This window comes from Pristis pectinata, chromosome 11 (genome assembly GCF_009764475.1).
Source record: "Pristis pectinata isolate sPriPec2 chromosome 11, sPriPec2.1.pri, whole genome shotgun sequence".
NCBI classification, from domain to species: domain Eukaryota; kingdom Metazoa; phylum Chordata; class Chondrichthyes; order Rhinopristiformes; family Pristidae; genus Pristis; species Pristis pectinata.
Genome location: NC_067415.1, coordinates 1,774,989 through 1,799,174, shown reverse-complemented (window position 1 = coordinate 1,799,174; position 24,186 = coordinate 1,774,989). Strand labels below are relative to the sequence as shown.

At 45.1% G+C, this 24,186-nt stretch overlaps 1 protein-coding gene across 4 annotated transcripts in view; it reads left to right on the top strand.

Moving 5' to 3' along the window:
- Positions 1-24,186, top strand: part of pgm2l1 (phosphoglucomutase 2-like 1) — a 96,947-nt gene that overhangs the window by 64,916 nt on the left and 7,845 nt on the right. For all 4 annotated transcript variants that reach the window (XM_052025899.1, XM_052025898.1, XM_052025896.1 and 1 more), the window contains exons 8-12: positions 1,901-1,998; positions 12,009-12,189; positions 18,673-18,766; positions 19,261-19,390; positions 20,321-20,510. In XM_052025899.1, coding sequence (XP_051881859.1) covers positions 1,901-1,998; positions 12,009-12,189; positions 18,673-18,766; positions 19,261-19,390; positions 20,321-20,510 — 693 coding nt within the window. The remainder of the gene's footprint in view (positions 1-1,900; positions 1,999-12,008; positions 12,190-18,672; positions 18,767-19,260; positions 19,391-20,320; positions 20,511-24,186) is intronic.

The following is a 24,186-nucleotide window of genomic DNA, read 5'->3' as shown; positions in this document are numbered from 1 at the left end:
CCTGGGGTGGTGGTGGAGGCAGATACATTGGACAGGTTCAAGAGCTTGTTGGATAGGCACATGGAGGAATGTGAGATAGAGGGATATGCGGGAGGAAAGGGTTAGGTAGTGTGAGGGTGGTTTGATGGACGGCACAACATGGTGGGCCGAAGGGCCTGTTTTGTGCTGTATGGTTCTATGGAAATGAAAGAATTCTAGCAAGTGTATACATAGCAGTGCGGAGGAACAGGGGGATCTTGGGGTTCACATCCATAGATCCCTCCAAGGTTGTCGCGCAGGTCGATAGGGTTGTTAAGAAGGCATATGGTGTGTTGGCCTTCATTAGTCAGGGGATTGAGTTCAAGAGCCGCGAGGTGATGTTGCAGCTTTATAGAACTGGTTAGACCACACTTGGAGTATTGTGTTCAATTCTGGTTGCCTCATTATAGGATGTGGAAGCGTTAGAGAGGGTGCAGAGGAGATTTACCAGGATGTTGCCTGGATTGGAAAGCATGTCTTACGAGGATAGGTTGAGTGAGCTAGGGCTTTTCTCTTTGGAGAGGAGGAGGATGAGAGGCGACTTGATAGAGGTGTACAAGATGATAAGAGGCATAGATTGAGTGGACAGTCAGAGACTTTTTCCCAGGATGACAATGGCTAACACAAGGGGACATAATTTTAAGGTGATTGGAGGAAGGTATAAGGGGGATGTCAGGGGGTAAGTTTTTTTTTATATACACAGAGGGTGGTGGGTATGTGGAACGCATTTGCCTATGGAGGTTGTGGGGGCAGAAACATTAGGGACATTTAAGAGACTCTTACACACATGAATGATAGAGAAATGAAGGGCTATGTGGGAGGGAAGGGTTAGATAGATCTTAGAGCAGGATAAAATGTCAGCACAACATTGTGGGCCGAAGGGCCTGTACTGTGCTGTAATGTTCTGTAATGGAATATATACTGTACCCGGTCATTAATGAATACTATGAAACATTATTATTATTACTACTAGCTTGAAAAATGCTTTAAAAATGTATGGAAGAATTTGCATGAAGTCAGATTTTCATAAGTCAGGTTATTTGTAACCTAGGGAGCCCCGGTAATACATATGCAAAGTCTGACCCAGCAGCAGCTTACAGATAGCATAAAGTTGACGCAAAGGTTATCAGTTCCAAACTGCAATTTCCAAAAGCTAGGATTACCAGGAGTGCATAGAATGCCATTCCCTCAAAGTTACAGACCATCCCATTATATTAGTATTTTATTACTAATATAATACACTACCATTATATTAGTATGCCTTCATTGATGCTGGACCAAAATGTAGGTTCCCTGTCTAACCAAATTGTGGGAGCACTTTTACCACATGAACTGCAGCAGTTTAACAAGAAAATCCAATACTGCCTCTCTAGGGCTGGCAGCAATAATGTTGGCACCAGAAGCGTGGCGACACTTGTGGGCTGCCCCTAGAACACTCTACACAAAAAGATGCATTTCACTGTGTGTTTCGATGTACATGTGACTAAAAGAAATCTTATCTCAATGATGGACATGTCAGTGACATCCTGAATGTAAATTTAAAAGTTCCTCAAAATAATAAAAATATGCTAACGCCGGGAGTTTGTATAAAGCTGAAATATTTGAAGTTTTGTTGGGGTGCCAATTGAGAGGGATATAATTTACTTGGAAGTGAAGCTAATAGGTGTGTGGAAGAGAAGCAACAAAATGGGTACAACAGACAGTGGGAGCTCACTTGGTGAATATTCTGGCCTAATTTAGTTCACATGCAGATAGTCTGTGGGACTCAGTGTAGGATTCCCCCTCTCTCTGTCTACATTTCAATGATGATTGCTTCACTCCATATTGAATCTTTACTGTAAATAGGACTTCACCTGACATGACCTTTCCTTGCTCTCATTAGGTTCTTGCGATCAAGCTAGCTGAGAAAGAAGGGGCTCGGGTTGTATTGGCTACAGATCCTGATGCAGACAGACTGGCTGTTGCGGAAGAGCAAGAGGAGTAAGTATTGCACCTTGCAGAGCAATTATGCCTAACAAACTTAATATTTGAAATAAAACCACTGTTCACCGTAAGTGATGTTTATTACTTAGTGGTGTGCAGTTTTCATTAATGCTCCACCATCTTCACGTGGTTAGAAACATAGAAAACTTATAGCACAATTCAGGCCCTTTGGCCCACAAAGCTGTGCCAAACATGTCCCTACCTTAGAGACACATAGCCCTCTTTTTCTCAGCTCCACGTACCTATCCAAAAGTCTCTTAAAAGACCCTATTGTATCTGCCTCCACCACCGTTGCCGGTAGCCCATTCCACACACTCTCCACTCTCTGATTTAAAAAACTTACCCCTGACATCTCCTCTGTACCTACTCCCCAGCACCTTAAACCTGTGTCTTCTTGTAGCAACCATTTCAGCCCTAGGAAAAAGCCTCTGACTATCTACCCAATCAATGCCTCTCATCATCTTGTATACCTCTAAGATAAGATCTTTATTAGTCACATGTACATCGAAACACACAGTGAAATGCATCTTCTGCTTAGTGTGTTCTGGGGGCAGCCTGCAAGTGTCGCCACGCTTCTGGTGCCAACATAGCACGCCCACAACTTCCTAACCTGTATGTCTTTGGAATGTGGGAGGAAACCAGAGCACCTGGAGGAAACCCATGCAGACACAGGGAGAATGTACAAAGTCCTTACAGGCAGCAGCGGGAATTGAACCTGGGTCACTGGTGCTGTAATAGCGTTATGCTAACTGCTACACGACCATGCCTGCCTGCTCTATCAGGTCCCTCCTTATCCTCCGTTGCTCCAAGGGGAAAAGACCAAGTTCCCTCAACCTGCTTTCATAAAGCATGCTCCGCAATCCAGGCAGCATCCTTGTAAATCTCCTCTGCACCCTTTCTATGGCTTCCACATCCTTCCTGTAGTGAGGTGACCAGAACTGAGCACAGTACTCCAAGTGGCATCTGACCAGGGTCCTATATAGCTGCAACATTACCTCTCGGCTCCTAAATTCAATTCCACGGTTGATGAAGGACAATACACCATATGCCTTCTTAACCACAGAGTCAACCTGTGCAATCAAACAAAAGGCTGATGCCGAGCAATGTAAGGGGATGTTAAGGCAGATGACCTAAAGGTAGGTTAGAGGAGCATCTGAAATGAGAAATGTAATGGGGAGTGGGAGAGCTTGGGGCTACTGAAGTGTTGACACCAGTGATGGAGCGATTAGATTCAGGAACAGCTTCTTCCCCTCTGACATCATGTTCCTGAATGATCCATAACTACCTTGTTATTTTTTTTGGACTATTTATTTATTTTTGTAATTTATAGTAATTTGAAGTCTTTGCACTGTACTGCTGCCGCAAAGCAACACATTTCATGTCATATAAGTCGGTGTTAATAAATCTGATTCTGAGATTTGCAATAAAGCTTGATTTATGCATGATTTGGAAGCAAGAGGATGAAACTATAGTGTAGATTATAAGGCTGGAGGAGGTTAGAGAGGGGGAAGGACAGGATAACGAAGGGAGCCAAAAATTGGGGAAATTTCAAAATTGAGGCATTGCTTAACCAGGTGTCAATATAGGCTATCCAGTGCACAGATGATGGATGAGAGACCTGACCACTTCCAGGGAAGTTAAATGAGGGAGACCAGTTGGGTGCAGTGGAATATTCAAGTCCAGAGGAAATAAGTGAAGAAGGTTGTGCCAGCTAATGATGAGCTGAAGTGTGGCAGAATTAGATGGAGTTACAGTGGTGACAATGTAGTCTCGAGGGGAAGACACAGATTTGATCCAGAACTCTTCACCAGAGTGGGACCAATCAATCAGATAACTCATTCAGGAGCTAACATAAATGAAGTGAGCACTACAGTACAAAAAACAGGCCCTTCAGCCCACTTAGTCCATGCCGGCCTGGTTTTGTGCCTAGTCCTATCTACCCGCACCCAGACCATAGCCCTCCATACCTCTCACATCCATGTACCTATCCAAACTTCTCTTAAATGTCACAATTGAACCTGCATCTACCACTGCTGCTGGCAGCTCATTCCACACTCGCACCACCTTCTGAGTGAAGTAGTTCCCCCTCAGACTCCCCTTAAATATTTCACCTTTCACCCTAAACCTATAACCTCTAGTTCTAGTCTCGCCCAACCTGAGAGGAAAAAGGCCTGCATGCATTCACCTTATCTATACCCCTCAATTTTGTATACTTCTTTAAGATGTCCCCTCATTCTCCTGTGCTCCAGGGAATAACATCCTAAACTATACAACCTGTCCCTGTAACTCAGGTCCTCAAGTTCCAGCAACATCTGGGTAAATTTTCTCTGCACTCTTTCAAGGTTATTGATATTTTTCCTGTGGGTAGATGACCAGAACTGCACACAATACTCTAAATTCAGCCTCACCAATGTCTTATACAACTCAAACATAACATCCGAACTCCTTCCTCCATTTCAGGATCTTAACCCCAGGACCAGTCCTATCCTTCTCCATAATTAGCTAATGGAATTATGATCACTAGATGCAAAGTGTTCCCCTACACTCACTTCTGTCACCTGCCCTGTCTCATTCCCTAAGAGGAGATCCAGTATTGGGACCTCTACATACTGATTAAGAAAGCTTTCCTGAACAATTTGACAAACTCTATCCCATCCAGTCCTTTTACGGTATGGGAAATCCCATTCAATATGTGGAAAGTTTAAAAGTACCTACTATCACAACTTTATATTTCCTACAGCTGTCTGCTATCTGTCTACAAATTTGCTCCCAAATCCCACTGACTGTTGGGAGGTCTATAGTATAGTCCCATTAACATGGTCATCCCATTTTTGTTCCTCAATTCCACCCAAATTGCCTCAGTAGTCGAGCCCTCCAGTATGTCCTCTGAGCACTGCCATGACATTTTCCCTCATGAGTAGTGCCACCCCTCCCCCTTTATCATGTCTAAAACAATGGAACCCCAGGATATTGAGCTGCCAGTCCTGCCCCTCCTGCAACCAAGTCTCATTAATGGCTACAACATCATAATTCCATGTACGGATCCATGCTCTGAGTTCATCTACCTTACCTACAATACCCCTTGCATTGAAATAAATGCGACTCGGAACGTTATCCCATCACGCTCAACCTTTTCGGTTTCCATCTCTGTCTGTAGTCTTAACAACTACTTTCCCCACAGCCCCTCCACTTGCTGCCCTGCCACTCTGGTTCCCACCCCCCCTGCAACTCCAGTTTAAACCCCTCCCCCGACAGAACTAGCAAACCCTCCCGCAAGGATATTGGTCCCCCTCCAGTTCAGGTGCAAACAGTCCCATTTGTACAGGTCCCACCTACCCTGGAAGAGAGCCCAATGATCTGAAAATCTGAAGCCCTCCCTCCTGCACCATCTGCTTTAGCCATGTGTTAAACTGCACTATCTTCCTATTTCTTGCCGCACTGGCATGTGGCATGGGTAGCAGTCCTGAGATCACCACCCTGGAGGTCCTGTCTTTTAACTTGGCACCTAACTCCCTGAATTCACTCTGCAGGACGTCATCACGTTTATTGCCTATGTCATTGGTACTGATGTAGACCACGACTTCTGGTTGTTCACCCTCCCCCTTAAGAATGCTATGGACTTGATCTGAGACATCTCTGACCCTGGCACCTGGGAGGCAACATACCATCCGAGAGTCTCGTTCTCGTCCACAGAACCTCCTGCCTGCTCCCCTAACCAATGAATCCCCTATCACTACCACTTACCTCTTCTCCCTCCTTCCCTTCTGAGGGAAAGAGCCAGACTCAGTGCTTGAGACCTGACTGCTGTGGCTTTCCCCTGGTGGGTTCCCCCCCCAACGCTATCTAAAATGATACATTTGTTATTGAGGGGAACAGCCACAGGGGTACATGCACTGACTGCCTATTCCCTTTTCCACTCCTGACAGTCACCCAGCTACCTGCCTCCTGCAACTTGGGTGTGATTGCTTCCCTGTCTATCAATCCCTCAGTCTCCCGAACAATCCGAAGGTCATCCAGCTCCAGTTCCCTAACACTGTCTGTAAGGAGCTGCAGCTGGATGCGCTTCTCACAGGTGTCGACATCAGGGTCACTGGAGGTCCCCCTGACTTCCCACATCATGCAAGAGGAGCACACCACTGCACTGGGTGTCATTCCCACTGCTCTACCTGTGCAATAATAAAGAAAGAAAGGGAACTTAACAGAACCTCACCTTGGCCTCCACTTCTATTCACTAAAGCCTCAGCTTCCCGCTCTAACACAGATCCACTCCTACAATGGCTGCTCTGCTTAACCCTACCTTTTTATTGGTTGCGTCAATTAGCTATTTTCCCAATCAATTATCACAACAATTTGCAGCTGTCCCTCTTTTATTTGTCCTGCTACCTGGAAAAGAACAGACTCTCACAGGAGGGGGACCAATATCCTTGCGGGCAGGTTTGCTGGAGCAGTTGCGGAGGGTTTAAACTAGTTTGGCAGGGGATGGGAACCCGAGTGATAGGTCAGAGGATGCGGCAGTTGGTGTACAGGTTGATGCAGTGTGTAGAGAAACTGTGAGGAAGGATAGGCAGTTGATAGGGCAAAATTGCAGCCAGTTGGATGGGTTGAAGTGTGTCTATTTTAATGCGAGAAGTATCAGGAACAAGAGTGATGAACTTAGAGCATGGGTCAGTACGTGGAACTACGACGTTGTGGCCATTACAGAGACTTGGCTGTCACAAGGGCAGGAATGGCTGCTGGATGTTCCAGGCTTCAGCTGTTTCAAAAGGGACAGGGAGGGAGGTAAAAGAGGTGGGGGAGTGGCTTTGTTAATCAGGGATAGTATCACAGCTGCAGAAAAGGAAGACATCCTAGAGGGATCGTCCACTGAGTCAGTGTGGGTGGAGGTCAGAAACAGGAAGGGAGCAATCACACTATTGGGAGTATTCTACAGACCCCCCAATAGCAGCAGAGACACTGAGGAACAGATCAGGAGGCAGATTTTGCAAAAAATAACAGGGTTGTTGTCATGGGTGATTTCAACTTCCCTGATATTGACTGGCACCTCCTTAGTGCAAAAGGTTTTGATGGGGCAGAATTTGTTAGGTGTGTCCAGGAAGGATTCCTGACACAATATGTAGACAGGCCGACTAGAGATGAGGCCATTCTAGATCTGGTACCAGGCATGAGCCTGGTCGGGTGTCAGATCACTTGGTGGGTGAGCATTTCAGAGACAGTGACCACAACCCCCTGACCTTTACCCTTGCCTTGGAGAGGGTTAGGAGCAGACAGTATGGGAAAGTATTTAATTGGGGGAGGGGGAATTATGATGCTGTTAGGCAGGAACTTGGGAGTGTAAATTGGGAGCAGATGTACTCGGGGAAATGCACAATGGAAATGTGGAGGTTGTTTAGAGATCACTTGCAGGGGGCTCTGGATGTTTGTCCCATTAAGCAGGAAAAAGATGGTAGGGTGAAGGAACCATGGTTGACGAGATGTGGAATATCCGGAAGAGGAAGAAAGAAGCTTGCTTCTCTAGAGAGTTACAAGGTAGCCAGGAAGGAGCTTAAGAATGGTCTTAGAGTTGGAAGGGAGCATGAGAAGGTCTTGGCGAGTAGGATTAAGGAAAACCCCAAGGCATTCTACACAGGTGAAGAATAGGAGGATGACTAGAGTGAAGATAGGACCGATTAGGGATAGAGGAGGAAACGTGCCCAGAGTCAGAGGAGGTAGGGGAGGTCCTTAATGAATACTTGGTATTAGTTTATTACTGTCACTTGTACTGAGGTACAGTGAAAAACTTGTCTTGCATACCGATCGTACAGGTCAATTCATTACACAGTGCAGTTACATTGAGTTAGTACAGAGTGCATTAAGGTAGTACAGGTAAAAACAATAACAGTACAAAGTGTCACAGCTACAGAGAAAGTGCAGTACAGGTAGGCAATAAGGTGCAAGGTCACAACAAGGTAGATTGTAAGGTCAAGAGTCCACCTCATCGTATAAGGGAACGGTTCAATAGTCTTATCACAATGGGATAGAAGCTGTCCTTCAGCCTGGTGGTACGTGCCCTCAGGCTCCTGTATCTTCTGCCTAATGGGAGAGGAGAGAATGACCTGGGTGGGTGGAGTCTTTGATTATGCTGGCTGCTTCACCAAGGCAGCGAGAGGTAAAGGCAGAGTCCATAGAGGGGAGGTTGGTTTCTGTGACGCGCTGGGCTGTGTCCACAACTCTCTGCAGCTGCTCTCCAGATAGGATGCATCATAGATAGCAAATACTTTGCTTCAGTATTCACCTGTGAGAGAGACCTTGACATTTGTGAGGACAGTGTAAAACAGGCTAGAACATGTTGCGGTTGAGGAGGATGTGCTGGAGCTTTGGAAAAACATTAGGGTAGATAAGATATCTTTATTAGTCACATGTACACCAAAACACACAGTGAAATGCATCTTCTGCATAGTGTTCTGGGGGCAGCCCGCAAGTGTCGCCACGCTTCTGGCACCGACGTATCATGCCTACAACTTCCTAATCCGTACCTCTTTGAAATGTGGGAGGATGGTGTGTATGGACTTTAGTGAGGTGTTTGATAAGGTTCCCCATGATAGGCTTATTCAGAAGGTCGGGAGGCATGGGATCCAGGGTAAATGGCTGTGTGGATTTGGAATTGGCTTGCTCATAGAAGACGGAGGGTGGTTGTAGATGGCGTATTCTGCCTGGAGGTCGGTGACCAGTGGTGATTCACAGGATCTGTTCTGGGACCCCTGCTCTTTGATTTTTTTTTTAATAAATGACTTGGATGAGGAAGTGGAAGGGTGGGTTAGTAAGTTTACAGATGACACGAAGGTTGGTGGTGTTGTGGATAGTGTGGAGAATTACCGAGGGTTGGAATGGGACATTGATAGGATGCAAAGCTGGGCTGAGAAGTGGCAGATGGAGTGTGAAGTGATTCACTTTGGAAGGTCGAATTTGAAGGCAAAATACAGGGTTAGTGGCAGGATTCTCAGCAGTGTGGAGGAACAGAGGGATCTTGGGGTCCACGTCCATAGATCTCTCAAGGTTGCCGTGCAGGTTGATAGCGTTGTTAAGAAGACGTGTGGTATGTTGGCCTTCATTAGTTGAGGTATTGAGTTCAAGAGCCATGAAGTAATCTATAGAACTCTGGTTAGACCACACTTAGAATATTGTGTTCAGTTCTGGTTGCCTCACTATAGGAAGGATGTGGAAGCTTTAGAGAGGGTGCAGGGGAGGTTTATCAGGAAGTTGCCCTGATTAGAGAGCATGTCTTATGAGGATAGGTTGAGTGAGCTAGGGCTCCTCTCTTTGGAGAGGAGGAGGATGAAAGATGATTTGATAGAGGTGTACAAGATGATAAGAGGCATAGATTGAGTGGACAGCCAGAGACTGTCTTCCAGGGTGGAAATGGCTAACGTGGGGGCATAATTTTAAGATGATTGGAGGAAAGTACAGGGGGGATATCAGAGGTAAGTTTTTTACACAGAGAGTGGTGGGTGCATGGAACGCACTGCCAGGGGTGCTGGTGGAGACAGATACATTAGGGACATTTAAGAGACTCTTAGATAGGCATGTGGATGATAGAGAAATGGAGGGCTATGTGGGAGGGAAGGGTTAGATTGATCTTAGTGTAGGTTAAAAGGTCGGCACAACATTGTGGGCCACAGGGCCTGTACTGTGCTGTTATGTTCTACGTTCTTTATATGGCTCCCACTTGTACCGAGATTCTCGTTTCTCGTTCCAAGTCTCAGCTCCTGCTGCCTGGAAACCTACTCGCTCCTTGCTTCCTACTCATTGTAGCAACATAGTTCCCTGTTGGTAAGCTGTCCCTAACGAGTTTACAACATTAGAGCAGTTGCACTCAAATGAATCTCCAAAGTATGCTGCTGATTAATTGTGGAATATAAACAGGAGATTTGACAGTTCAACAAAGGAGCTGGGGTTGCACATAGCTCCCTCAACCATTGCATGCTCTATAATCTGTGTAATATTAAACAAAGTTAAACATTCTGTGCAGTTTAAATGCCATTACCTTTTGAAGTAGTGGGTGGAGCCCATGGGTTTCACAAGGGCTGCAATGTGCCCGCAGTATTTCATTGCTGGATACTCTGCTCACTTAAAGATAAAACTACAAAACAAACTTTGCATTTGTACATATTTTAAAAGTTCAAACTAAGTTATGTGGTGTTGGGGTCAGTTTCATTTCAAAGATCAGGTGAGGGCTTTTTATAGGGTTGCACTTGATTTGTATCAGACATTGACGTTGCATCAGAATCTCTAACTGAGCAGGTCACTTGTGCTTACTGCTTTTAGCACATTGTAATTGTATGTGCTCTTTTTAATTAAAGTCACAGTTGTGTGTGACATCCCAGGTTGAATTTATTTGTTTTTTTTTAATGAACTGGGTACTAGGACTTTACTTGATGTGAGATTAAGAATCCCAATCCATGGTGCCATGGCATAATTGAATGAGAAAGGTGACAGAATAATTTACAACAATAAATATCAACTCCAAACAGAGGGCAATAGGAACATTTGTATTAATAGATTTTTTTTTCCTAATCACATTTAGATCCAGAGATTAACACATTTTTAGTGATTAAGGAAATCAAGGGATTTGGGGTTAGTGCAGGAAAGTGGCGCTGAGGAGGAAGATCAGCCATGTTCTCATTGAACAGCAGAGCTGACACAAAGAGCCAAGTGGCCTCCTGCTTCCATTCCTTGGTTGACTTATTTAAAAGCTCCTGGAACTGACTGCACACCCGGTTGTGACACAGAGCATGAAAGTCTAGGTTTTAATCTCCGTTCCATAAGACAAAGGAGCAGAAGTCGTCCATTCGGCCTATCGAGTCTGCTCCGCCATTCTATCATGAGCTGATCCATTATCCCATTTAGCCCCACTCCCCCGCCTTCTCACCATAACCTTGATGCCCTGGCTACTCAGATACCTATCAATCTCTGCCTTAAATACACCCGATGACTTTGCCTCCACAGCCGCCCCTGGCAACAAATTCCGCAGATTCACCACTCTCTGGCTAAAGAAATTTCTCCGCATCTCTGTTCTGAATGGGCGCCCTTCAATCCTGAAGTCGTGCCCTCTTGTACTAGACTCCTCTACATTGGGAAACAACTTTGCCACATCTCCTCTGTCAAGGCCTTTTAACATTCAAAATGTTTCTATGAGGTCCCCCCTCATTCTTCTGAACTCCAAGGAGTACAGCCCAAGAGCTGTCAAATGTTCCTCGTATGTTAATCCTCTCATTCCTGGAATCATTCTAGTGAATCTTCTCTGAACCCTCTCCAACGTCAGCACATCCTTTCTTAAATAAGGAGCCCAAAATTGCACACAGTACTCCAAGTGAGGTCTTACCAATGCCTTATAGAGCCTCAACATCACATCCCTGCTCTTATATTCTATTCCTCTAGAAATAAATGCCAACATTGCATTCACCTTCTTCACCACCAACTCAACCTGGAGGTTCCATGTTAGATGGTGACGGAGCTAAGAGGTGTGATCTTTGAAATGGATTTAGAAGCTGAATCATTGAAACTTGAGTGCACCTTGATCGTAATTGGTCATTGAAAGGAATATTCAGCAGATCTTGTGACAAGGTGATGGCCAGCTTAACATAAAGGCATATCAAGGTGTCTGAGTTTGCTTCCCGCCTGTCCTGGGATTTACCATTGAGCTTGTTTATTTAGTGCTAAGGGCAATAGGATACTTGCTTGTCAACTGCAAACTGTTTAGCTGTCATAACAAAATAACCTGCTTGCACTTGTGAAGGGTGACCATTGACCAAGGGTGACCAACACCATGGTATCCTATCCCTGCAAGGGCCAGGCTACAGTGGAGGTTGTTCATTTTCGCACAAATACAACACAACTCTGCTCAGCATTAGTTAGTGCTTTGAGTCTCAGAATGGCGTGAGTCTGCTCACCTTCAGCACCTCACCTGGAAGATTCGCACAGTGAACTCCCCAAGGTATCTAACGCAACCTGCTTCTTCTGTCTTGATGCAGTGGCACATGGAAGGTGTTCTCTGGCAACGAGCTGGGAGCCCTCCTCGGGTGGTGGATGTTTAACTGTTGGAGGAGTGAGCATCCTGATCCGACTGATGTGAAGAACGTGTATATGCTGGCCACCACAGTCTCCTCCAAAATCCTCCAGGCCCTTGCAATTAATGAAGGCTTTCACTTTGAGGTGAGGCACAGGGTGGGGGCATTTTAGACACACTGCTGTTTTCAATAGAAGGCTTCTTTTCAGTCCATGGTATCTTGCTAAGAATTTCAAAAAGTAAATCTGGACTGGGTGTGGCTGTGAAAATTAATCCTCTGCTAACAGTTGCTGTCTAATCTCATGGGTGAAATTAGGGACGCGAGTGACTGGCATCTGGAGGTTTTACCCAGAAAGAGTTAATGGGGGAGAAATTCATTTTTGGTGATGTGTGAGAGGATCAGCTCTCTGTTGTACATGGCTCCCTGCACTGACTTCAGTGGGAGTAAATATGGAGAGATGAGTACAACTAGGTTACTGAATACTCCTAGGTGGTAACAATCTAAACAATTCTGAATTCTGGATTCAGAATTGGCTCGCCCACAGAAGACAGAGCGGTGGTAGATGGAGCGTATTCTACCTGGAGGTCGGTGACCAGTGGTGTTCTGCAGGGATCTATTCTGGGACCCCTGCTCTTTGTGATTTTAATAAAAGACTTGGATGAGGAAGTGGAAGGGTGGGTTAGTAAGTTTGCTGATAAATTTGGTGGTGTTGTGGATAGTGTAGAAGGTTGTCGAGAGTTACAATGGGACATTGATAGGATGTGAAGTGATTCACTTTGGGAGATCGAATTTGAAGGCAGAATCAAGGTTAGTGGCAAGATTCTTAGCAGTGTGGAGGAACAGAGGGATCTTGGAGTCCACATCCATAGATCCCTCAAGGTTGCCACACAGGTCAATAGGGTTGTTAAGAAAGCGTATGGAGTGTTGGCCTTCATTAGTCGGGGCCTTCATTAGTTGGCTCTTCATTAGTTGAAGAGCCATGAGGTGATGTTGCAGCTCTATAGAACTCTGGTTGGACCAAACTTGGAGTATTGTGTTCAGTTCTGGTCGCCTCATTACAGGAAGGATGTGGAAGCTTTAGAGAAGGTGCAGGGGAGATTTACCAAGATGCTGCCTGGATTGGAGAGCATGTCTTATGAGGATAGGTTGAGTGAGCTAGGGCTTTCTCTTTGGAGAGAAGGATGAGAGGTGACTTGATAGAGATTTACCGATGATGAGGCATAGATTGAGTGGACAGTCAGAGACTTTTTTCCAGGGCGAAAATGGCTAACATGAGGGGCCATAATTTTAAGGTGATTGGAGGAAGGTATAAGGGGGATGTCAGGGGTAAGTTTTTTAAACAGAGTGGTGGGCACATGGAACGCACTGCCGGCAGAGGTTGTGGGGGCAGATACATTAGGGATATTTAAGAGACTCTTAGATAGACACATAAATGATAGAGAAATGGAGGGCTGTGTGGGAGGGAAGGGTTAGATAGATCTGCTGGAAACGGTGGTGGAGGCGGATACGATAGGGTCTTTCAAGAGGCTGTTAGATAGGTACATGGAGCTGAGTAAAATAGAGGGTTGTGGGTAAGCCTAGTAATTTCTAGGGTAGGGACCTGTTCGGCACAGCTTTGTGGGCCAAAGGGCCTGAATTGTGCTGTAGTTTTTCTATGTTTTATGTTCTTATCTTAGAGCAGGATAAAATGTCGGCATAACATCGTGGGCCGAAGGGCCTGTGCTGTGCTGTAATGTTCTATGTTCTGAACACTGTATTTTTCCCAGGGTTGGGGAATCAAGAACTAGAGGGCACAGGTTCAAGGTGAGAGGGTAAAGATTTAATCAGAACTAGAGGGGCAACTTTACCACACCGAGGGTGGTACGTGTATGGAACGAGCTGCCAGACGGTTGAGGCAGGTACAATAACAACATTTAAAAGTCATTTGGACATGTACATGGATGGGAAAGGTTTAGAGGGATATGGGCCAAACATGGGAAATGGGACTGGCTTTTAGATGGGCATCTTGGTTGGCATGGATCAGTTGGGCTGAAGGGTCTGTTTCCGTGCTGAAGAACTCTTGTGACCATGTGACTCCAAGTACGTTGGCTCATTTGTGTGCAGGCCATTCACTATGGAAATTAATGTACATGGCTAAAACTGTTACTATAGTACTGTCCATCGGACAATCCAAGTCACCAATGGGACGACGGTTGGTGGGAGTAAACGGACCCAAGTCCATTCCAGTGCTGTTTGTGGTACCTCCAGTGCAGCAGCTGGTGAAAAGGGAGCTGCTTGTGCAGGGTCTTCCCTTATACTGTTCTGGGCCAGTGACTGAGATTGTTGAGAATTATCCCACATTGTTACCCACTCAGTGGCGTAAATAACGTCTGAGCTGCCCGGTTCACTCTGCAGGGCCTCAAAGTGTTGGCTTCATGGAGTTAAATTGTTTAAACAACTCACAGAAAAATCAAAACATTATCTTTAAAATACTCCACCTGTCAAAGCAGTCAAATAAACCTGAAGCATCTGTCAGTAATGTCAGAGGACAACGAGCTCATGTATTTGCGATCCACTGTTAGCAGGGGCATATCCATCCTGCCAGTGGCAAGCAGCAGACATGAGATAGTGAAACCCTAGCTTGAAATGTGATGCCTCAGTGGGATCTGTTCCAACCTTTCTCTCACCTAGAGTGAAAGAAAACAAGGTACAATGGCAGAATGGAAATCAAGCACAAAATATTGCAAGTACCCAGCCCCTCAGGCACTGTCTACAGAGAGTTGTAGAGTCATGCAGCACAGAATCTGGCCCTTTGGCCCATCTGGTCTGTGCTGACCAAGATTCCCATCTAAGCTAGTCCCCATTTGCCTGCATTTTGCCTGTATCCCTCTAAACCTTTCCTATCAATGTACCTGTCCAAATGTCTTTTAAATGTTGTTATCATACCTGCCTCTACTACTTCCTCTGGAACAGGTAACAGTTAAATTGATGATCTTTTCACAGATGCTCGCTGACCTGCTGAGTATTTCCAGTTATTTCTGTTTTATGTCAGACTTCCAGTGTCTGCAGGATTCTGCTTTAGGCTGTTAGTGAAAAAGCAGTGGTGAAAGCCCTATAGTTCGGGCCCTTTAATGCTTTCTGCTACAAAACTAATTTCAGAAAAATTATAGAATAAAGAAATACCTTAAATTCTGGCTCACATTGCATGCAACCTGCTAGTTTTCTCTCGTATCTCTCAAAATATTGTATCCCTGATATGATCAAGACTAAAAATCCTACACTGTCAAAGATGCATGGCTTTAAAGTAATGGGTGGGAAGTTCAAGGGAGATATCAGAGGGAGGTTCTTTACCCAGAGAGTGGTTGGGGCATGGAATGCGCTGCCTGGGGCGGTGGTGGAGGCAGGTACATTGGTCAAATTCAAGATATTGCTAGATAAACATATGGAGGAATTTAGAATAGAGGGATATGTGGGAGGAAGGGGTTAGATAGTCTTAGGTGAGGTTTAAAGGTCGGCACAACATTGTGGGCCGAAGGGCCTGTATTGTTCTGTACTATTCTATGATTCTATGTTGGGTGCCAAGCAGGATGATGAAATCTGATTATCGTGATGCAAAGCAAACTTTGCATGCTACCAAAGGACCTCTCTTTACAGATCTGTCTGTGCAGAAGAGCTGGCAGAGGCTTTAGCCAGTGCTATTTTTTTACCCATCTTTGGAACCATTGCAACTTCACTTCCCTCTGTGCATAATCTAGAGCTTAGCAAAATTCTTATTGCAAAGCTCTAACCAATCATTCAATCCAGGAACATTTCTCTTGTACCTGTTCATCAGATTAAAGAGAATAATAGATAAATGGATCTGAATAATAGAATGCAGACAGTTAATAGGTTTGTATAAAGGGAGGGGGTGTATGAAGGGTTGGTGAAGTGCCTGCCATTGAATGCAGTGAATGTCCTGGCAATCTCTCATCTGTAGCAAGCACAGGAAAGCAAAGCAGCAACTGCATCTAACATAAGGAGTGATGCTTGAACTTTATCCTAGGCTCAATGGCAACCTGCCTGAATCATTCTAGTAAGTTTCTGATCCCACTCCAAGTTCTCAATATTCTTCCTAAAACTGAACACAGTAGTCCAAATGGGGTCCCATCAGTGAGCACTATCCATTTTGCAGAGAGAAAGTTGTGCATCACAGAAGTGGGCCCCTCAGTCCACCAGGTCAATGCCAACCTTTTGTCCCTCTACACTAATCCCATTTGCCACACCTGGTCTGTATCCTTCTATGCCTAGTTAGGTGCTTGTCTAAAGGTCTCTTAAACGTAATGATTGTACCTGATTCCACTGCCACCTCTGGCAGCGCGTTCCAAATATCAACTACCTTCTACGTGGGGGGGAAAAAAAAACCTTTTCCCCTCAAATCTGCTTTATAACTTCTTCCTCCCACCTTAAACCTATGCCCTCTAGTTTTTGATACTCCTACCAGGGGATAAAGATTCTCACTATCTACCCTATATACTAATTTCATATACCTCTATCAAATCACCCTCAGCCTCCTTTGCTTCAAAGGAAACAAATCCAGCCTATCCATCTCTCCCCACAATGTCATCCAATTCAGGCAACACACCAGCGCTGCTACTCTGCACTCTCTCCAGCGCAACCACTCAAAGTCCAGTCTAACCACTGTTTTGTAAAGTTGCAACACAACATCCCAGCTTTTATATTCCGTGCTCTGACCTATGAAGGTAAGCATGCCATATGCCTTCTTCACCACCCTATCAACCTTTGTTGCCACTACCATGTACTATATATATCCTACCTCTATTTGACTTCCCAAAATGCATAACATTTCATGAGTCAGGATTAAGTTCCATCTGCCAGTGCTCCGCCCAACTTCCTATCTGATTTACATCCTGCTTTACAGCCAAAAACTTAATTATACCTCTGTAATGAATTCATATCCTTCCCATAACGTGGTGACCAGAATTAAACAGGCCAGACCAGTTCAGTATGACTGCCCTGCTTTTATATCCTCTGTTGATAAAGCTGAGAACTCTGCATGCCTTGTTTACCATGTTCTTAACCTGCCCTGCCACTTCCAATGATCTGTGTTCCCACACCCCTAGGACCCTCTGCTCCTGCTCCCCTTTTAGAACAGTATCCTTATTCTCTCTTCATTTTGTCAACCAAAATGCATCAGCTTGCATTTCTCCACATTAAACTTCATGTGCCGTACATCTGCCCATTTCACCAGCCTGTTAATCTTCACAGTTCACAAATTAAGAATTAATACGCTTGCACCACCAAGTCCAAATGATTAATACAGATCAAAAAAAAGCAAAGGCTCTAATATCAACCCCTGGGGAGTGCCACTGTACACTCTTTTCCAGGCCAAGAAATGACCATTTCCCTCTGTCTCCTGGAACTTGTCCGGCTTCTTGTCTGTGCTATCAATATCCCATTTAGCCGTTAGCTTTAACACAGTAACTAGGGTGGTACAGTAGCGTAGTGGTTAGCGTGACGCTATTACAGCACCAGGGGTTTAGTTCCAGCCACTGTCTGTAAGGAGTTTGTACGTTCTCCCCGTGTCTGCGTGGGTTTCCTCCGGGTGCTCCAGTTTCCTCCCACGTTCCAAAGACATATGGATTAGTAGGTTAACATGGGTGTAATTGGGCGGTGTGGGCTCATTGGGCTGGAAGGGTCTGTTACCCTGCTGTATAAATAGAAAGGAGGGCACGAAGGAAAGTTGATGAAGAGGGGAATCCAGGGGTCCAAGTCCATAGTTCCCTGAAAGTTGTGGCACAGGTCGATAGGGTGGTGAAGAAGACGCATAAGATTTGGGATGTTATGTCGCAACTTTACAGAACACTGGTTAGGCTGCTCTTGGAGCACTGTGTGCAGTACTGGTGGCCTGGAAGGATGTGATCACGCTGGAGAGAGTGCAGAGGAGATTCACCAGGATATTGTATAGATTGGAGGGCTTTAGTTAGGGGGAGAGATTGGATAGGCTGGGCTTGTTTTCTCTGGAGCAAAGGAAACTGAGAAGTGATCTGATAGAAGTTTATATTATGGGAGGCATAGATAGAGTCGATAATCAGAATTTTTTTCCCATGGTAGGGATACCAAAAACAAGAGGGCACAGGTTTAAGGTGAGAGGAAGGGGATTTAAAGGGGATCTGAGGGGTAAGTTTTTTTTGCACAAAGAGGGGTTGATATCTGGAATGTGCTGCCAGAGATGGTGGTGGAATCAGATTCAAAAACTACATTTAAGAGATATTTAAACAGACACTTGAATAGACAATGTATCGAAGGATGCGGGCAAATGGGGTTAGTGTAGATGGGCAAAAAGGTTGGCATGTTCGTGGTGGGCTGAAGGGCCCATTTCTGTGCTGTACCAGTCTGTGACTGACTAATGGGTTGAATGGCCTTCTGTGCTGTGTCATTGTATGATTGGGGCCTTCATTCCTATCAAACCGTACTGTGCTTAAATCAACACCGTATGGATTAATAGTTTTCCAATGTAGTTCCTGCAGGCTGCAGCCAGGCAGAATGTAGCTTCTGCCGCACTCGCTTGCTGTATTTTTCATTCCATTTGGACCACTCTGAAAGACGGTTTGTTTACTTGACACTAACTGTGGCACTGGTTTTGTTTCAGGAAACTTTGCCGGGGTTTAAGTGGATTGGAAACCGAATTGATGAGCTGCTGCAAAGTGGGAAAGAGGTGCTGTTTGCATTTGAAGAATCCATTGGTGAGCCACTCTTTGCATTTTGTCTCCCAATACTTGAGTAGAAACAGACAGCCACGGCCTGTGACTGTTCTGGACTCATTCCTGCTAAATGTGGTACTGCTGTGTGTGAGTTGCAGAGCTGGTGTTCTGCGCAGCAGCTCTAAAGAAGTAATTAATCCTATGCAAACCAAGAAATATAAACATCTGAACTCCAAGATTAAATTCCTGCTGTGATGTTACTGCTGACTGTTACAAATATGTATGGACAGCTGTAATCTGTTTTGTTCTTGTGTTGTGTGTGTGTGTGTGAGAGTAAGTTCTTTATATGTGAGAGTCCAATTTGCATGAACATCTCTACATTGTAGGTTTGGTAAAACTGTGTTGGACTTGTCAGCTTCAATACTTAAAGTGTGCTGTTTCATGTAAGTCTGTCTTCTGGTGGACATGCTGTACTGCTCTCCACACCCGTACTGTTCACATTCTCAGATAATTTGCCTTTGCTCTTGTTCCATTAGGGTTCATGTGTGGCACCCTGATGTTTGATAAGGATGGGGTGAGTGCAGCTGTAGTGGTGGCAGAAATGGCAGCGTATCTGGAAAGCAGGAGCCTCACCATAGTCGAGCAGTTGAATAATATTTACAGAACGTAAGTAGTGCCTATTTGGTATTGAGATAGGCTCCATCTTCTTGCGGTGTAGCCTTTCCTGTCATTATGTGTTCATGCCTCTGATACTGAGCCATTTTCTCTATTGTTTAAACGTTGCATTAGAAATGCTAACGTTCATTTCTACACCAGCTCCAGTTGATGGCATGAATGCTGTCTTAAAAAAAACCCTGATCTGAAATAAACACTGGCCTCACTGCAGGTTCTGGAGATCCCAAACAAAAGTAGGAAATGTTGGCAGCATCTGTGGAAAGAGAAACAGTTAATATCTCAGGTCAAAGGGGTGCTAAAACAAGAGGGCAGAGGTTTATGACCAGAGGCGAGAGATTTATAAGGGTCACCAGGGGCAGCTTCACCACACAAAGGGTGGTGTGTATTTGGAATGAGCTGCCAGAAATAGTAGTTGAGGCAGGAACATTAGCAGCATTTAAAAGCCACCTAGATAAGTCCATGGATAGGAGAGGTTTAGAGGGCTCTGGGCCAAACGCAGGCAGATGGGACTAGCTCACTGGGCAACACAGTCAGCATGGACGAGTTGGGCCGAAGGGCCTGTTTCTGTGGCTTATGACTCTACACTTCATCAGAACCTAGTACACCATCTGAGTGAAATCTTTTTTTTCTGGCTCAGCCACTGACTCCTTTGATGTGGTGTGGGGGAACAGAAGGTTTAACCCCGTAAAAACAAAAGTGCTCTTTGTAAAGATTGAGGTGTGTTATTGGGATGATGCAGAGAGACCAGGCCCTAATTTGAGGACAGATTGCCAATTTTGGATTCCTGTATCCCAACACCAGTATTCCTCACCATTAAGGCCATGAAATGGAGCAAGTGAGAAACTAGCTGCACGTTTGGGCTTGTACTCTAGATGCTTGGAAACTTGTAACCAGAAATTGGTGTTCACCTTCTATGTTTAGGTATGGTTATCACATCTCAAGGACATCCTACTTTAAATGCTACGACCCTGCGACAATTAGGAGAATTTTTGATCGACTTCGGAACTATGAAACAGAAAATCAATATCCCTGTCTCTGTGGCCCATTTGAAATTTTGCATGTAAGGGATGTAACCACAGGATTTGATAGCAGCCAGCCAAATAAAAAGTCGGTAAGGTTAAACCTTTTCTCATACTTCACCTGTCATCTGTTTCCAAGTAGTAATTTGTATCAGTTTTGTAAGCTGGATAAGTCCAGGTGCCGCCTCCTACATTTGGAGAAGCATGGGCTGATTAGGGACAGTCAGCACGGCTTTGAGAGGGGCAGGTCGTGCCTCACGAGCCTGATTGAATTCTTTGAGGATGTGACAAAGCACATTGATGAAGGTAGAGCAGTGGATGTGGTGTACATAGATCTTAGTAGGGCGTTTGATAAGGTTCCTCATGGAAGGCTTATTCAGAAAGTCAGGAGGCATGGGATCCAGGGAAACTTGGCTGTGTGGATTCAGGATTGGCTCGGCCATAGAAGACAGAGGGTGGTGGTAGATGGAGAGTATTCTGCCTGGAGGTCGGTGACCAGTGGTGTTCTGCAGGGATCTGTTCTGGGACCCCTGCTCTTTGTGATTTTTATAAATGATTTGGATGAGGATGTGGAAGGGTGGATTAGTAAGTTTGCTGATGATAGAAAAGTTGGTGGTGTTGTGGATAGTGTAGAAGGTTGCTGTAAATTACGATATTGATAGAATGCAGAGCTGGGCTGAGAAGTGGCAGATGGAGTTCACCCCGGATGTGTGTGAAGTGATACACTTCAGGAGATCGAATTTGAAGGCAGAATACAAGGTTAATGGCAGGACTCTTAGCAGTGTGGAGGAACAGAGGGATCTTGGGGTCCACGTCCATAGATCCCTCAAGGCTGCCGCGCAGGTTGATAGGGTGGTTAAGAAGGCATATGGTGCGTTGGCCTTCATTAGTCGGGGGATTGAGTTCAAGAGCCTGAGGTAACATTGCAGCTCCATAGAACTCTGGTTAGACCACACTTGGAGTATTGTGTTCAATTCTGGTCATCTTGTTTTAGGAAGGATGTGGAAGCTTTAGAGAGGGTGCAGAGGAGATTTACCAGGATGTTGCCTGGATTGGAGAGCATGTTTTATGAGGATAGGTTGAGTGAGCTGGGGCTTTTATCTTTAGAGAGAAGGAGGATGAGAGGTGACTTGATAGAGGTGTACAAGATGATAAGAGGCATAGATTGAGTGGACAGTCAGACACTTTTTCCCAGGGTGACAATGGCTAACACGAGGGGACATAATTTTAAGGTGATTGGAGGAAGGTATAAGGGGGATGTCAGGGGTAAGTTTTTTTACACAGAGAGTGGTGGGTGTGTGGAACACACTGCTGGCAGAGGTTGTGGGGGCAGATACATTAGGGACACTTAAGAGACTCTTAGATAGACTCATGAACGATAGAGAAGTGGAGGGCTATGTGGGAGGGAAGGATTAGATGGATCTTAGAGCAGGATAAAATGTCAGCACAACATTGTGGGCTGAAGGGCCTGTACTGTGCTGTAGTGTTCGATGTAAGTTAGAATCAGATGACTCTCAAGGCCCTAGATCACATCGAGGTGTATATCCATGGTGCTGGCAGCTTTGGAGAACCTGATGACTGTGTGTTAGCAGCTATTTTATAATGAAGGGCATCATGCATGGTTAGTAACAGCCTTATCCATGACTTTTGTTCTCCTGTTTCCCATTGCCTTTTGTTCTTCATAAGAACGTAGGAAGTAGGACCAGGAGGAGGCCATTCAGCCCATTGTGCCTCCTGCCAGTCGATAAGATCGTGGCTGATCTTCTACCTTTGCACTACTTTCCTGCACTGACCCCGGCTCCTGGCACTGACTCCGCTTTCCTTGATTCCATTAACCTTTTAATGTAGTGTTCCGTCTCTATTGTTCCCCCAAACACACACCACCTCCCTTTTCTTTCCCACTCCTCAACTGGGAGCTTCTCATCAGGAATAAGGATTCTTATTTAGCTCGCTCTCTTTGTGCTTTTCCAGCATGGATGAAGTGGGCTGAAAGGCCAGTCATGTGCTGCATGAACTCTCAATGGTTACAGCGCGGGACAAGGCCGTCTGGCCTCCTGACTCTGGAATCGTGATTACCTTTTGCTGCAGATTCCAACATCTGCAGTCTCGCGTGTCTCCTGTGATTGTCTAATCCTCTGCTTGACATTGGGTAACTCAGCAGGTACCATCCAGTCAGGGGCAGAGCCTCTGTGCATGCTCAGGACCTTTAATGACTGGGACGGAGCAAGCACTGATCTCTTGGCAAGTCCCATGAACCAAAGGCTTGCAATGACAAAGCACACATGGATTTGATTTGGCACGAGAGATGGTGCCGAGTTTGTTTTAACTTATTATGACCTGGAAAAGTCAAGGTCATTTCCATGGGCTAAGGTTTGCCTTCAGATTATATATTCAAGATTTAATTTGGCTCTCTGTACCTGCACTGCCTAAAACCTTGCTCAAGAGCTGTACCTCAGCTTATGGCTCCCAACACCAATAGGTGTCTGTAACTTTCACAGTCTGTAATATCCTCTCCATTCATCCACATCAGTACGTTGTGTCTGTGGCTATTACATTGAGTGCCACAGGAGAGAAGTGCTGTGGAGCTGTGATTCCAGGCTGATGTAATGTGTTCTCAGTTCAGAAGCTTGTAGTGCAAGGAGCCAAAATAGGCAGGAACGACAAAGGTGACTGAGCTTTTGTAAACTTGAGTGTATAAAGCCAACTGGAGACCCCAGAGACGGCAGATGCTGGAATCTGGAGCAACACGCAAGCTGCTGGAGGAACTCAGCAGGTCAGGCAGCGTCTGTGAAGGGAATTGGACAATTGACATTTAGCGTCGAGACCCTTCCCCTGGACTGAAAGAGTAGAGGGGAGATGGCCGGTATAAAGATGAGGGGAAGGGGGGAGCGAGCGATAGGTGAATTCAGGTGAGCATGGGTGATGTGCATAAGGAGGAGGGGAGGGGGGAATAGTGACAGGCTGGGAGGTGATAAGTGGGGGGTAGCAAAGGGCCACAGATGATGGAAAAAGTGGAAAAATGATAATTCTTGCATCAGAGCTTAGTTGAGCACAGGAGTAGCCCAGGATAGGACAAGGAGACACTAGCTTTCTATCTTCAGTTTATACATAAGGCTTGAATTTTTCTGTATATTCTGATGACAGCCAAAACCTCCCCTTCCCACCCCTCTACTCCCAAACAACCACTTGAAAAAAGAAATTGTCCTGTGTATTATGTGTCAACTATTCAATTTTCTTTTAAGATAGGTGACTTTTAAAATGTGAATGTTGCACATAGGCAACTGATTAATTGAACTTGTTTGTGGTCACAATGCCTGATGGGTCTGGGTATGTCCGGCAAGGGAGGGGAATGGGGAGTGGGGCCAAAACCAGAACCGGTAAAAATGTGCACAGCAATAAACGACTGTGGGATGGCTGGGATTATTTATTGTCACTACTAATGTTTATTATAATTTACTACAGACGGCCAAAGTTCATACCTTCTCCTAAAGGTTTTTTTAATATCCAAAAATACTAGGTTTAGCCAAATAATTATTATGACTGAATAAACACCCGTGCACTGAATCAAATATAAAAACAGAAACTTTCAAGCCCAATTTTGCAGGGTGATTTCAACCTTCGTTACTGAGTGGAAAGGATTAATGATCCCACAACAAATTGCACAATTGCTTTTGTGTTTAATCTTCATTTAAAAACACAGATTTACTAGGGCACAATGCAGAGACAAGTTTAGGCCTGGGCTTTGTTTAACAACAGATGCAGGAGTTG